Source organism: Bombus fervidus, chromosome 16, assembly GCF_041682495.2.
Source record: "Bombus fervidus isolate BK054 chromosome 16, iyBomFerv1, whole genome shotgun sequence".
Lineage (NCBI taxonomy): Eukaryota > Metazoa > Arthropoda > Insecta > Hymenoptera > Apidae > Bombus > Bombus fervidus.
In genome coordinates, this window is record NC_091532.1 from 4,867,063 (window position 1) to 4,882,626 (window position 15,564).

Consider the following 15,564-nt stretch of genomic DNA (forward strand, 5'->3'; position numbering starts at 1 on the left):
CGTGAATAATAAATGATTATCGTATGTTTGATTCGAGCTGAATCGAATGTTTAAATCTAGAGGGTAATGTCTTTTTAGCCTGCGGATCTGATCCATCGTGTCAAGTAATTGAGCAACTAATGGCTTTTGATGGTTGTTAACTCTTATGTTATATCTATCGCTGAATTTGGATATTTCTTCTTTAACTGTAGGTATCTTAAGGTCGCGATGCATTGTTTCGTTGGTAACGTACCAAGGTGCATCTATTAAGGATCTTGGAGTTTTTGATCGTTCGTACGAATGGAACGCGATCGTTCGTTCTGATGCGTTTTATGCACGTGTGTCCGACAATAAGCATACCAGATGTGTCGTGTTAACAACTCTTTGCGTTATGATCCTCTTCGTTCGAGTATATGCGTATCGTTAGCCTTAATTTCTCGATACTTGAATGGTACGTTGAAATCGGAACGATCTATGCTCAGCACATGTACGACTTAACAGTGTGAAAAACAAAGTCAGAGTTAATCCTTTGACTACGGCAGACTTTGAGACGTAGAAATTTTTTGTTAGGCGTGCATCTCTGAGAAAGTACATTGAAACAGTTAAAACACTGAATTCTACTATATTAAAACAATATTATTTACTCACACGTATTCTCGTTTGTTCGCTTGTTTCCAGAGAATCGGAACACGAATCATTTGTTGTTTCGTGTTCGCGTTGCGTGTTTCCCTGGCCTTCTTATTATCCCAATTATTCGTTTCAAGGATATAAGAAAGAATGATTGTAAAATAAACGTACGACTAACAATTGTTGAATTAGCGTTCACTTACGTCTGGTTCGAATCAGATTCGCTGGAATTATAGTCGATAAAATTTTTCGAACGCGTTTAGGTGCCAACAGTAGCCAAAGGGTTGAAGAGTCGAGCTTTAGTCGAACGTTATTCGTCGTTCGTAATTCACACCACGTACGTGACTCGATGTAACAAGGCAAAGGACTAGAAAGTAATTAAGAAAAGTACGTTCACAGTTTCTCTGCGCGTCTAATTTTACAAATTCACTTCGGAAGCGATAGATTCTCGCGATACATTTCCTTTAATTTTTCTCATCGACAGACTTTACGCGTTTTATGACAATTTTTACGCATCGTTCGATTTTTAACCGGACGAGGAAAAAGAACGACGAAGAATCGAAACGCGTAAACGTTGGCGAAAACGACCGCGATAACGCGAAGCTTTATCGCTAGTATTATTGCGGTATATTATCAACGAGGCAAAAAGCCGTGCAATTAATTCCGCTCAATCTTTGCTTCGCAACACCTGCCACGATCCGCACGGTTTCAACGTCCGGCAACAACTTCGTGGATACAAAATCTGTCTCGCGTGACTGCAGGTAAATTTAGTTATGTTACGCGAGACGATACTATCTAACTGTACGTAATATCTTTTGTTCGAAAGAAGGATGGAAAAGTTTGGGAAACCTACGCTTTTCCCTTTTTCTCCCTCTTATCCATCCCCGCGCCGTTCTTCGAGACGATTAAAGCGGTACGATGTTAAACGCAAACGAAAACTTGCTCTTTATTCCGGAAGTTACACAATTGAATTCCTTTGGCTTGAAAATTTGAAAAGTTACCTTACGCGAATGCAATTGAATTTAACTTTCGAGAAGCTACACGTCCACGAATTCCGACGGGATTTTTCAATTTTAAAACTTGCTCGCATTTAGGAACCGCACGACAAATTCACGGCTTCCTCGTTGAAAAATCCAAACTAGCCGTTGAATTTAAGTTCCGACACAGACTAATTTCAAAAAGTCGTCGAACAGATATCCTTTTCTTTCCTCTTTTTTCTTTAATAAAAATAATTGGCTCAACGCGATCTTCCTAGAATTTTTCGCGAATAGGCAAAGTTGTAAAATACCTATGAACGGAGAAATCATTGGGAATCGCTTAGATCGCCTTGTCGCGCGAAGCTGTTGCTCGTTAACGCTTGCTGGAACCGTCGAATGGAGAAACAGCCTTTTTCGGCTGTCGAGTCTCCTTGGAATCGGTTTCGTCTTTAACGCGTCAATTCTCACGACGTCGGTTCGAATTAGATCCGTCGATAACGCCGCATTGTATCATCGGTGATCAACGACGGTGGAATTGATTAAAACGTTCGACCTCGTTTCGCTCTTCGGATTATCCTTGCTCGAGTCGTATTTTTCTATCGTTGAAAAATTTCCCAAGGTAAAACGAGCGAACGAGTCGTCGTCGTTAGAGTACGCGTCACTTCGTACGCTAATTTTACGCGCAAATATTTCCTACGCACGTTGAAAGTCGTTTCGAACTCAAAGTGAGATCGAAGCGCGAAAGTCGTAGCCTGGCTAACGTTAAAAATTAATACAAACGATGATAAGGAATTTTCAATGCTTTTGAATTTCACGCGCGTACCGGTCGAAAGACAGAGAATTTTCCGGCTCGGTCAACGCGTTAAATCGCACTCGCACGACACACCTAATATGCTTATGCTCAGCGCTGCGAAACGAACACGTGCATCGGTGCCGTATTTAATCCCATTTAAGTACAACAGTAACGCGTCCGACCGCCTGCACTTAAGCTTGTTATTATACATTCGATGCAACGTTACGTTCGCGATCGTGCTCGAGATACTTTTCTATTCTCGTTCTCGAGACGCGCGGTTCTGCTCCAAGAGCGAGCGCGTCTCTCGATACGACGATCTGCGTCGATGCCTAGGAACATAAACATTTTCGTAGCTTTGTTCTCTTTCGTCGCAGAGAATACACGCGATGATACAACTAACTGACGCGAAACTACGACGAAGCGTAACGAACCCGATCATCGGCGTAATCTACACGATAGCTGAGTCTTGAAATTTTCCATAGTTAGTTGTATCATCGCGTGTATTCTCTGCGACGAAAGAGAACAAAGCTACGAAAATGTTTATGTATTCCGTAGAAAAGAAAAGAGAAAAAGGAAAAAAAAAATGAGGGAAGTTACGAAAGGACCTGGTGTCTGGTAATTAGCGATATTCGGTAATAAACGTCTATTTAGGTGCCATTTCTTCGATCGCGTTCGGGAAAATACGAACGTCGCGCGAACATCCGCGGTCTGTTTATCGCTGTAATATCTTTGGATTCGCGTGGACGGAAGATCTCAGCTTATTTGCGTGTCAGGATAATTCCAAACGTTGCTGGATCGAATTGGTAGCTGCTTGTTAGATTCTGTTCTCGGAAGCTAAGCTTGAAGATTGTTCGCGAATTGGTCGTTCGTTGAAAATACACAAAGTTTCGGTGTTTTAAATGCTACTTTCCTATGGAAAGCCAAGGCAGATTCGTTTTTCTAAGAGACAATTTTACGCAAAGATTAGTGGATTACTTGATGCGCGAGATTTCGGTGTTTTACGACGCTTTCCTGTGGAAAGACAAGTACTTGATTTTCTGAAACACGACTTTACGTAAAAATCGTACAGTTGTTTCCTTGGAATATAAAATCCCGGTGTTCTTTGTAGGATACTTTTCTACGGAAAGCCGAGGGGAAAGCCTTTTTCCTCCAACATCGAAGCTTCTCATCTTTCTCAGTTTCGTTGGACGATATTTTTCTGCTTAAAACAAAAACCACCGACGTACGTGTAAACATCAGTCGTCGGATGTGTTTTGGCGATCGATATCGTTAGCATTTTCGCAGCTACGCGTTTCTTCTTCTGTCCGGGTACTTCGCTCCATCCCCTTTACGTTGGAAACCACAGATTTTCGCTTCTCCGCTTAAAACACGAGGCACACGCCGTTTATTCTCCTTAATCAGGCAAATTCAAACACGATCACACTTGTACGTAGCTTCGCGTTCGATTCCTGAATCATCTTGTTACGCCTCACGCTCCACGATGACGAATTTCGACAGCCTATCGACCCTCGTCGTGTTTATGACATTGACGCGAGCTGGATGATTCGAGGTCATCGACGAAAATCAATTCGCCGATCTCTCGATACCACGCCCTTGCGCTTCCCTCTCGACGAATTGAAGCGGATGGACCGGTCGTTGAAACGGGTCGCGTTTTTACGCAGCGGACGACAGTGTCAAGAAACCGATAGATCGTCGGTGATCTTGCGACATCATCCACATCTTAATCTACATCAGATATAAGACATGGACCCCCGAGCTTCGGACTCTTTCGCACACGTCACCACCTTATCGTCATAGCCTACACCGGGTCTATGATACACCTTAATCATAGATAAAACATCGACCTCCGACCTCCCAACTCTTTCGCTCATCATAGCCTGCACCGAGTCCCTCAACATCCCCAAACTAAAACGCATATAAGCCGAGACTTCAGCTAGTTCTTGTTCTTGTTCAGTCTTTCTCTGATTCAGTATCGTTCTACCTCTGTAAAATCATTGTAATCGTTGTATTTATAATAAAGTTCGATAAAAGGAAGTTAATAGTTGGGTTACGGTTCAACCTTCTTTTCTTTTATAATCGAGGTCTCAAGTTCACGTGGCAATCTCCTCGCGTCGCAGTTCGAACGTTTCACGATTAAGGTGAAGAAATTGAACTTTGTATATGATAATAGAACTTATTATGCAAATCCAACAGAGTGCCGGTTCAAAGTGTTACAACAGAATGATTCAGAGTGTTACAAGAGACTGGGGCGAGCGCTTATTTTGGAGGGCTTTTATACCGACGTTTTAGTCCCTCTTCAGGGGTTGTCGTAGAGGCGTCTATTGCGTTACTATTTGGTTATCGTCGTGATGGCTGTGGTACGCAGGATGTCTAGCCTATCCTATTACTGTTTCTGAGCGGGTGGTCTCTTGAGCGTGTGACAACAGCAATGCGCGGGACACGTTGTTTTCCTTCTACTTGTGTTCGTACTTTTCTGTAACGCGCTTAAAAACGTGTTGTTTTCGTTACGCTCGGCGAGCCGTCGATAAGTGGAAACGCGTTCGAAGCGGATGAGGAGGCGTTTCGTGGCAAACAGAAGCGTTTTGCGAGCCGCGATACGTTTATGTAACGCCGCTGACGAGCCTACGCGGCAAGCGGATAATTTTTTCGCGCGAGATCATTCGATCGAACGCCGAGAGAACGTCGCAACGCGGAAACGTAATTAACGCTCCGATGATCGCTGCTAGTGCAGTCTGCCATAATCGTGCTTGGACAGGAATCGCAGCATAGAACAAGATAAAAAAGATTTCCCGATGGAACGAGCATCGGGATGAACATTTTCTTCTGTGCTCGTCAGTTGGCCATCGAAGCTTCGAATTTTGACAATTTTTCGTCGATCGATACCGCCGTTCGACCTCGCGTCGTTCTTCTTGACGTAGCTACGTCATCAGGTCAGGAGTTGTTGAATCGCTGTTGTTTCGTACAATTGGAACAATTAGGGAGCAAGAGTGAACTTTGTAAATGTCCTTTGTCAAAAATTTACCAGACCATGGAAAATTGCTGTTGATACGTATCTGCTGTATCGCGTATTATATTGTTAAATAATTGAAAAACGTGTCGTTCAGGGTGATGGATGATCCATGGTGCTCGGATTACACGAAACTGTACAAACTTAAGTATAAAAGGATCGTGAACGAAAAAGGCGACGCGACGTCTTTTCTCGTAGATGGGATGGCGAATTGCAGCGAGGTATCTGATGATACGGAATCGTCGAGAGCGACGAACGGCGTTCCTCGTCAACGACGATCGTTAAATTATTAAATTGCTGGAGCGAATAAAAATGCTGTCGCGTTCGCACAAAATTCAACTGTATCGATTAACTGATAAGGTCTGAACGGAAATATACGCAGCGAAAGAGAGGAGAAGCTGGCGGAATTTGCAGAGAGCAACGTTAATCGCTATTCATTACGATAATTGCGTTTGCTTTTTAAGTATTTCGATGTAACGTTGGATTGAGATGACGAATAGAGATGGAAATGACGCGTTTGGATTCGATGAAACGTTTATTATCCTCGTCACGCTGTTGCGCGAAGGATCACCCTATCTCTTCTTCCTATGAAAACAATTCATTTCCAACCGAATTATATTGCCTCGTAGAAGAGACCTTTCTGACGTTTATCGTAGAAAGAAGATCTCAACGAACAATTACAGCCAACACTTATAACGTAAAACGTGTTACAAAGAGACAGAGCGAGAGAATCTTGCGAGCTCTCGAGCAACAATCAACCTTTTTCTTCTTCCTATTGATAGAAACTTTCACCTGTTCCTCTTAGCTTAACGCGTAATTCCGCTGCGAAATTTCTTTTGTTTCAATGTTACGTTTGCAATTAGAAACCACAGACCAGACTAATTTATCTACGTTTTGTAACTTGCAATCGTTCGAATGCTCGCGAATCGCGAGAAGGCAAATTTACTTGCTCCGCGCTGCAGATAAAAGGAAGAGGAGCGACGCGATCGCCGCCAGGTCGACGAAGTCGTTGATGCCTTGCGAAACGTGGCCGATTAACGTCGCGTGTTGGATCTTCGCTAGATCCATTGAAATTTCAACGAGCGTGAAAAGAACGAGGGAATACGAACGAGATGGCGAAGGGAAGAGCGTGACGAGGATAATAACGAGCGGATTCGATCGATCCTATCGTTTCTTAGCCGTTTGCAGACGCCAGATGGCCGCGATATAATATATACATACATATATAGATATATAGGTACTTAAGAAGAATCGTGATTCGTGAAATTCGCCGGCTCGTTAAATTGAATTCCGCCTGGGAATAGGAATGATGCTCGCCTCGACGAGATTGTTATCGTTGTACCTAAAAATGAGAGAGTGAGAGAGAGAGAGAGAGTGAGAGAGAGACTATAGATATAAAGATCACAATGGACACGCACCGTCGTTCTCTCGCTATTTATCGTATTGTAACGATGGGTGTGATCGTATGCTGGAAAATAAAACTATTATTACTCTAAATGGACATCGTTCGATGTTTCACGGTGGTGTACGAGAATTTCTGGTCGGATATCGTTTTTTCGTGATTTCTCTTCCGGAGGATCCAGATAGATTGTCACAGGATCACAGAGGACAAGGAACGACTTTTATCGTCGTTAATTCTCTGAAAGTAATTAGAGGCTATAGAGGAGAGAAGAGGTAAACGTGGAGAGAAAGTTTATAGAGCAAGGGATGGCACGTTGACGAAGGCGACCGTGGTTTTAAGAGATCACCGAATTTCACGAAAGATCGCAGGAGAACTTTATCCGGCTAGAAGCTTTTGCTCGCCACCATGCATATGTATCGAGTGCACTTGCCCTTCCTCTTACATTTATACAGCACGCGTCGGGATAAATGCCGCAGGTAAATTTCACGAGTGGAGATAAATGGAACTTCGCCGTGGAGAAGAACGAGTTTCACTCGCAAGCTTTTATTTTAACGGCGATTGTAAACGGTTGTAAGCTTATCGCACATCGGAGCACGCGACGTTTGCAGGTATTGTCCGTGAACGGGTCTCTTAGGAATATCGATGAAGAGATCGTCGAATCTCGGTTAACCAAGCTGTTTCATATTTTATTCAAACAGCTTCGACTCGCTATGGAAGAATTATACGAATAACGATTGGTCTCGTTACACGGCAATCGACTCTTTAACTTCCGTCAAATGAAGGAGGAGAAAAGGTCGGGAGGTTTGTATCCGTTACGAGCCGACGAAGAGACAGGGCAGTTTCGCGAGTTTGACAAACAATTCATTTTTTACATCGACGAAACGAGCTTAGAAAGTTTCCAAAACGTATCGATCGATCCGCGTACATACATTTTCGCGTGGTCGCTCCACCAAATTGCTTAACAAGCAAACTCCGCCAACTCGAGGAGTAATTTAATTTCCAAAATACATCGATCGAGGAGCGCACGCTTCGCGCTTTGAACGTCTGTGTATCTTCGAAACTGTTTGACAACGTTGACCCTTCGAGGGCGTAACGAAACGACCTAATTCGAAACGGACGATCCTCGAGATTTCCCGCGTTCCTGACATCGGATCACCAACCACGCGTATTTGCTTGCCTTCTCGCGGCAGATTGATACCGATAATCGCTTGACCATCTTTAAGACGTACAATTTTTCATGCTACGTGCGCGTTTCTCGTAGAGTACGTCTCGTTAGGAGGATCAACCTGCTAATCAACTTGATGGTTGCCAGTCTTACAACGATAATCCTCGCCAAGAGATATTCCGACGTCCGCTGATCCGATCAGAACGCGAAAGAACAATCGATACCATCTCCAGGTCACCTGCTTCTCCGATATTCTCCTTCCTCTTCGACGTAACAGATTCGCAGATCATGGAACGCTCGTGGGCAGGATCCGTGGAAATGCATCTCGATCGTCCAGACTCTAGGTGATTAGTGATGCGCTGGATAATCGGCGTACCAGCTGAAGGCTCCGTTCGAGCCTGTTTGTCCACCGAAATCCACGTAATCCAGGATGCGGGCGTTGGACCTCTCCGAGCGCAGACTTCTCGGCTCCTCCTGAGAGACACTAGGAATTGCTACTGGAAGGTAAGCTTCTGTCTGCCTGGTGATCCTGGCTGTGGCTGGGGCCACCGGGCTCAGCTCGATCACGTCGAACCCGTCCACCGGAATGGCGATGTAACGGCGACCGGCCAAAGCACCGTAGACACCGCACAAAAGAAGCAACGTTACCCCCTGGAATAGTAAAACGGTACAAACGTATTGATAATTAGCGTTTTCGTTGTCCGCGGTGCATCGAATTGCAATCCGAATTAGACAATCGACCGGAGAACGGAATTGGGACTGAGCTATTTAAATTTCCTTCTCGTCGAGATCGTCGAGCGTAAGATCTTTCCGCGCTTGTACGTTGTATCGATGCTACCTGCCGAGTACGATCGCCAAGCGGCAAGAAACTCTGCTATCTTTTAGGAAAAATCCAACGATCGTTTTCTCAAAGATTTCTTGCGTGATAAGAGCGGTAACGCGATGAGGCGTATAACGATCCTGATTATTCGTCGATCGCCGCTGAAGCAGCGTACAATTCTCAACGATCATATTTTATCGTACGATATTTTAAATGGAATTTGATCCAGCGATGCAAGTTAACTTTGATATTCGGACATTAGCCTTTAGATTTAAGCATTAGATTCAACTAGAATCAAACATACTATAAACACTTATAATCCAAGTTACCACGCCAAAATAATTTACTTATAATCCTCAATGAGAATTGATTGCAAAAATCCTACCAAATAAAAAAAAGAAACGTTGATATTCCCTTTCGTACTGTATTATCGTGGACAGATTGCCTAAGAAATATCGGCTGAACTATAAACAATTTTACGAGAAAGCCCAAGTGTCGACAGGCCAAAAGGGTCTGGCTACTTCAATGGGCCGAGCGACTCGTCAACGTGTCGTCGGTCCTTCGGTCGAATAGCTACGCGAAAAAAAGACTTACGTGACCATGGCTGCGGACCACGTACGTGGTGGGGCTGTGAGAAAAGACAAAGGGATCCTTAAGGGAGAAAGACGAATTAACAGGCAGTCGTGAGTTGAGAAGTCAGTGTTGTCAGCGTTGTCGAGAAGGATGGTCCGCGTGAAAAGACAGCGTTGGAACCGTTGTAACGAGAGGAGTGAGTGACGAAGCGATTGCGTGCATATAGAGACCGATACTTGATTTTGTGTTAGCGTGAACGATATTGAAGCAAATTATACCGTCACCAAATCTACTAGCACTATACTCCTCCCACAGTAGGATCATCCTTGTTCCATGCGCCTATTCGCAAATCGACATGACTTCTTTTATGGTGTAAAGTAAACTTCGTTTTTTATTTGGAAGTAGTTTACAATCAATTCTCATTGAGAATTATAAGTAAATTATTCTGGCGTGGTACTCGATCGATACGTGGGAATCAATATCAGAGTTATCTGTGGTGAATAAGTAGCAGAGCATATGTCATAGATACGTCTATCGATCTACCACGATTACCCATAATGTATTACATTTTGAAGGTGATCACGTCGCGCTCTTCGAATCTACAATTTCACGGATAATAACACAACGTCGAATATAATGCCGTTGACGAATGTGACAGTTCCTTGGCCTGAGCAACATGTAACAGAGAAGCAAGACGTAGACATACTTCCATCAGAGTCCCAAGAGGAAGTAGTGATAACTCAAGAAAATATAGTCGAACCACCTTCAAATGGTCGTTCTGAGACACACGAAATAGAAGTACGTAATTTGAACACGAACTAACATTCTCTATATTGGTACCAGTGAATGATAACGTGAATAATAAATGATTATCGTATGTTTGATTCGAGCTGAATCTAATGTTTAAATCTAGAGGGTAATGTCTTTTTAGCCTGCGGATCTGATCCATCGTGTCAAGTAATTGAGTAACTAATGGCTTTTAGTGGTTGTTAACTCTTATGTTATATCTATCGCTGAATTTGGATATTTCTTCTTTAACTGTAGGTATCTTAAGGTCGCGATGCATTGTTTCGTTGGCAATGTACCAATGTGCATCTATTAAGGATCTTAGAGTCGTTGATTGGAATCGTTGAAGAATTTCTATGTTGGAATTACTCGCTGTTCCCCATAGTTGGATCCCATAGGTGCAAACAGGTTTTAATATGGCTCTATACAGCGTTATTTTGCTCTGAACGCTTAAGTTGGAACGTCTGCCAACGAGCCGGTAGAATGTTTTAAATTGTAATTAAAGTTTCTTGGGTTTATCTACGATGTGTCGTTTCCGTGTCATTCTTCTGTCCAGAATCATGCCCAGAATTCGTCAACTAGTACAAAGTTTGTCTAATAATAATTTGTCTAATACGAGACCGATGCCACGTGTTACGACGTCGATTAAATACATTGTACTCTTATTCGCGTAAAGTTTCGTGAAAATTTTGCCGGTATACGCGTTTCTCTCGGTTTGCCACGCGATGCACCAACGACGAAGCGCGTGTTTTAAGATTCCTGACTATTTTCCAACTGCGGTGTTATTATCGATAAAGGAAGGTACGTACAGCGATCGTAAAAAATAGAAGATTAAACACCAGAAAGAAATGGATCACGGAAATTAGGTGCGCGTGGACGGTTCTGCCTTTTAACATCTACCGCAGCGATTATTTCTTAATGTGGAAGCTTCGCGAGTTATAACAAGTAACGGGCGATTGAAGAATTCGATAATTTTAACGTCATTGCGACGGTCGTCGAATGAAGTCGACGTATTTTCGTATCCGATCGATCGTTTCAGAGAGGTCGATCGTTATAATAGCAAACGCATCTTCGATGAAATTTCACAAATCTATCCGTCTACTGTTTAGAAGTAGAGTTATCTCTGTCTGTAACTATGCAGTCTTTACGTACAGCAACGTAAAAATAAAAATAAAAAATTCAGACGATACTTTGTAGCGTGGGAACGAGCGAATCTCGTGAACGATCGCATTTTTCGTATCCCGCTTGAACTTTAATATCTCGTGATTAAGTAGAAACGACGTTTGAAAGATGGAAATCGAGTAATTTCGTTTTAATAGAATTTCCACCGGGCACGCCTACGTGTTCGATTTATAATTATTAGTTTTGCGTTGGTCGGTGGCCTCTAATTTTCATTAAACCGCGTCAAGCGATGTGCTATTGGCCGTGTATTTGTCGCTACGTTGATTCTCAAAGTATATCGAGCAGTCCTTTAAAGCTTAAAATAATCTCGCACCGAGCGTTCCTGGGGATACCTTCAATCTAAGAACGTTTAACTTTTAAATCCTTGTCTTTCGAACGATAGCAAACATCGCGAGGGACGGTAGAGACGATCGATCGACCTTTGTACATTCAGCAATATATTTAATGCGTTCGATGTAAAAACGAATTCTATCGAAAATTGTAGGGAAAAATCGGAAAGAATTCTTTTCTACGTCCGATGCTTCAAATCCTACGATTCTCTCTCTTTCGTAACGCTCGCAACAGGAATTATTAGTCGATCGAGTTAAAAGTTGAGAGCGAAGCGCGCTTAGGACGACCCTCTTGGACAATTTCGTTTCTTCTTCTCGTATTGGACGACCCAAATTTCAAGTTTTTCAAGCGTAATGATTTCGTCTCGAGCCTGGAGAAATAGGTAAAAGGAAGTCAAGGTAACGAAAATGCAATTACCGAGAGCTATCCCTCGGTAAACTTGGCGGGAAGATTCCAATTAACGTTATCATTATTTATTCGCGGTGTATTCTAATGGAAATTTACAGGAAATGTCGGTCGATTGGCGACGATATCGAACGAGAGATAATAACTTTGAATTATCGTAATTAACGCGGTAAATTATATCGTTCTAAACGATAATAAAAGCCGTCACGGGAAACGCGCTGTGTTGAAAGGTTGATTTACGCGCCATAAAGCAACGAATTACGATCGATATCTCTAAATACGAAAAGATCGCAGATCGATCGATCGGAGAGTTCAGTTTCCAAGTAGTTTGCGCGATAATCGATCCAACAACGATCGCGATAATCGATCGAATACGTTCTACCGGTTATTCGTTATCTCGTAATTGATCAATTAGCTGGTATATTCGTAATTTAAGATCACTACATCATCGATGTACCATCGAATAATTTCATCCGGTGATTAGCAATTGAGCTAATGGGACCAATTAGAGCCGCTGTCTTACCGTTGCTATACCGCTAATGAATTCATTCACGTGTTCTACCATTGTGCGAAGTTAGAGAAACAACGATGCGAAAACAAATAATTTCCACTCGTCATAGAGATATTTTCATTGGAATTTATTACACGTTCTACCTAATTATTTTACTATTTAAAGAAATTTACGGTTTAAAGATTAATCGAACGAATAAGAAACAATTATTACATCGGAATGGCGACGATTTCATATATCGATAATTTCGATAGTTTCGAATCGATAATTTATCGTTAATCACGTTTGATTCGCTAGAATTCACACTCTACGTTCTCGTTAATATACCGTATGATTATTGATACGTACGTGCGATAATGTACGCAGATATATATTATTTACGAGTTGATCTAATATCTTGCGACGTATTATCAAGAAACGACGTGTTGAATTTCGAACACCGCGACCGAAGGCAGTTCCTTGGAAATTAGAAAATAACGCGATTTAAAAATCGAAGAGCAAGCCATCGAAAGAAACGATTAACTTCGAACGATTAGCGATAGAAACCAAAGATAGATTTACCAAATGATTCATCGTTGGATTTACTGGTCGTGGCAGCTCCCGTTTCGATATTCGTCGCACTGATGACGGAAGATCGGATTAGCCACGTTTTATACAGTTTCGCTTGGCCGCAGCTTTCTCGTTTTTCCCGATCACCGACCACCGACCGGCTTCCAGGCGACAGCAATTACTCGCGGCACTTCTTTACCAGTTATTTACCGTACTCCAGCCCAACTCTCGCGTTCCCGACCAACGTAACGCGAAAATTGACTGCCGACTATTTTTAACCTCTTCGCCATTTTTCTTCCTTTCGCCGTTCGTTTAGGAAGTCGTAAATCGAGTCCCATTAGAAATCAAATTCAACGAGTTTAATCGTTTCGCTGGAACCGCAGGCTGGTATTATTCGGTATCGCTTGCGGCGTTCAAGCAGTAATTAGCTACGACGAACGATTACATCGGAACGGTTAAACGATGGATCGTAACATCGACGTATCGATTGCTCGTTTATCGCAGGTTCTTCCGATCTCTAGAGAACCAGTCGCGAGACAACGTGATCGATTTATCGAAGTAACGCCGCGTAATTACGAATTTCTACGTTTCGTTTCTTTTTGGTAAACGGAAGAGATTCGTAGGGGGGTTTTAAGATATTTAAAATTAAAAATCGTAAATCGAAATTTTGTCGTGTTTAGATAAGAATTTAGCCCCTCGACGTTAAGTCTGATGCAAATAAAATTTAAGATTCCACAGAGTTCAGTTTGCGGTGTGCAAGCACACGTAAAATAAAACGACGAGATAAATTGATTTAGAAATTAGCAAACTATCGGAACGACATTGATTTGTAAAATAGAACTCGAGATTTATCCGCTGATTTAAGCTCCGTCATCGTCTAAAAACGAGCTCGTTCGCGGCTATCGATCGCAAAAATCGTTGGAATCTCCGAGCGTATCGAATTTCTAGCCGAACAACTGTACCCAAACTCCGTAAAAGTAGATGCGGTTTGATAGTCTGTGTCGGATGAGTAAGTTCTCTACTCACTGTTCCACTGCAGCAACTTCCGATATCGTCCTTTCCTCTTCCTTTTTCTCCTTCTGTTGCTGGTGCCGGCGTTGCTGTTCGCCGAGGACTTTGCCTCCTCTTTTTTGCGGTCGTCCGCTCGGTTCCGACTTTTATCCGTAGACAAGAAGCTCCGAAAACTCGCCGGTCTTGCATCACGACGCCGTAATCCGAGAAAGCAGCGACGAGATGGATAAAGTGAAAGGAAACGACGATTTAGGGTTCCGTTAAAGGACACCGAACGATTGAACAGAACTCGTAGAACGATCGTTTCATTCGTCGTCTACTCGTCTACAATTTCAAACTTAATTTCGATAAATTCTGACGTCGTTCCGTCGATTAGACGGCTGAGGGAGGCGAGAAGGGCTCGGGGGTTCCGTTAAAGGGCTATCGAACAAACGAGATAATTTTTAGAGAGCGAAGATTTTATTTATCCAATGATATTTTGTTGTTTGCTTACTTCAATACAATTCCAAATATTTCGATCAATTTTCTAAAATGTTGTTTTGTGATTTATGCTCGATTATCGAGTACAAATCGGGCAACTTTCATGGAGTTTTCAGATTTACTGACATCGTTGAATCGTAGGACGTGTTTATCGAAAGGGTTCGAGACAACGAATCGGTTCTTTTTTTCTTTTCTTCGTTCTTTTCCTCGAGGTTTTCTTAAATAAGTCTTTGGGGAAGAAACAGGTAAATCTAGGATGTAACGATGGGCTTAATATAATAGGTACAATGGAATCGGTCGTTTACTTCGTTAGGTAACGGATCGTATTATCATAAATCACTATCATTTTGGTGGGAAATAAATCGCATAGATTACAATTTATATTCGTATACAATCGTGGATTTACCTTTGCGCTGGAAGAACATCGCGTTACTTCATGATGTACCGCGCTTAGGAGAATGAAACGCTACCAAGAATAATATGGCACTATCATGTTTACGTAGTTTCAAAGATTCTACAAATCTTATGATAACTAATACATCGAAATAAAAAAGGCATATCGGATAAGAAAAAAAGAAAATCCTAATCCCGACGATTGTTTCGACTTACGAATTATTCTATTTATTTCCCACCAATCTACAAAAACGAACTTAACTAACCAGTTAGTCATGTTACAAAAATAGGACGACCTATGTAGTTTTCTTCGATCTTTATACACCTAATACTTGCAACTATTGCAACTATGTTACATGCTATGTTCATATTTCAATGATGGTAATTATGTATGAAGCAGAAGTTTAAGGCACGCGGTTTATTTATCTTGAGCATACTTCAAACAGCGTACGTATCCCGAAGGAAACAATGCACAATTTGAAGAGAACGGCCAAGCACAACTGACTATTCGGAAGAAGAGTAAGGAACAGCTTTCTTCAAGATTATTTCGTGATGAGAGTAACAATTATCTCTA

At 42.2% G+C, this 15,564-nt stretch overlaps 1 protein-coding gene across 1 annotated transcript; it reads right to left on the bottom strand.

Moving 5' to 3' along the window:
* Positions 1-8,163: 8,163 nt before the first annotated feature.
* LOC141445920 (uncharacterized) lies at positions 8,164-15,003 on the bottom strand. The gene is made up of 2 exons (XM_074112122.1): positions 14,133-15,003; positions 8,164-8,601 (listed from the first exon to the last, which is right to left on the bottom strand). The coding sequence occupies exons 1-2, from the start codon at positions 14,304-14,306 to the stop codon at positions 8,299-8,301; spliced, it is 477 nt and encodes a 158-aa protein (XP_073968223.1). The 5' UTR covers positions 14,307-15,003; the 3' UTR covers positions 8,164-8,298.
* Between the last annotated feature and the right edge of the window lie 561 nt (positions 15,004-15,564).

What these genes read in the sequence shown, in the direction of transcription:
- LOC141445920 (XM_074112122.1), bottom strand. Translation starts at nt 14,306, where the DNA reads ATGCAAGACCGGCGAGTTTTCGGAGCTTCTTGTCTACGGATAAAAGTC. An exon ending in GAAGTTGCTGCAGTGGAACA is followed by an intron (nt 8,602 to 14,132) that starts GTGAGTAGAGAA and finishes TTACTATTCCAG; the next exon opens with GGGGTAACGTTGCTTCTTTT.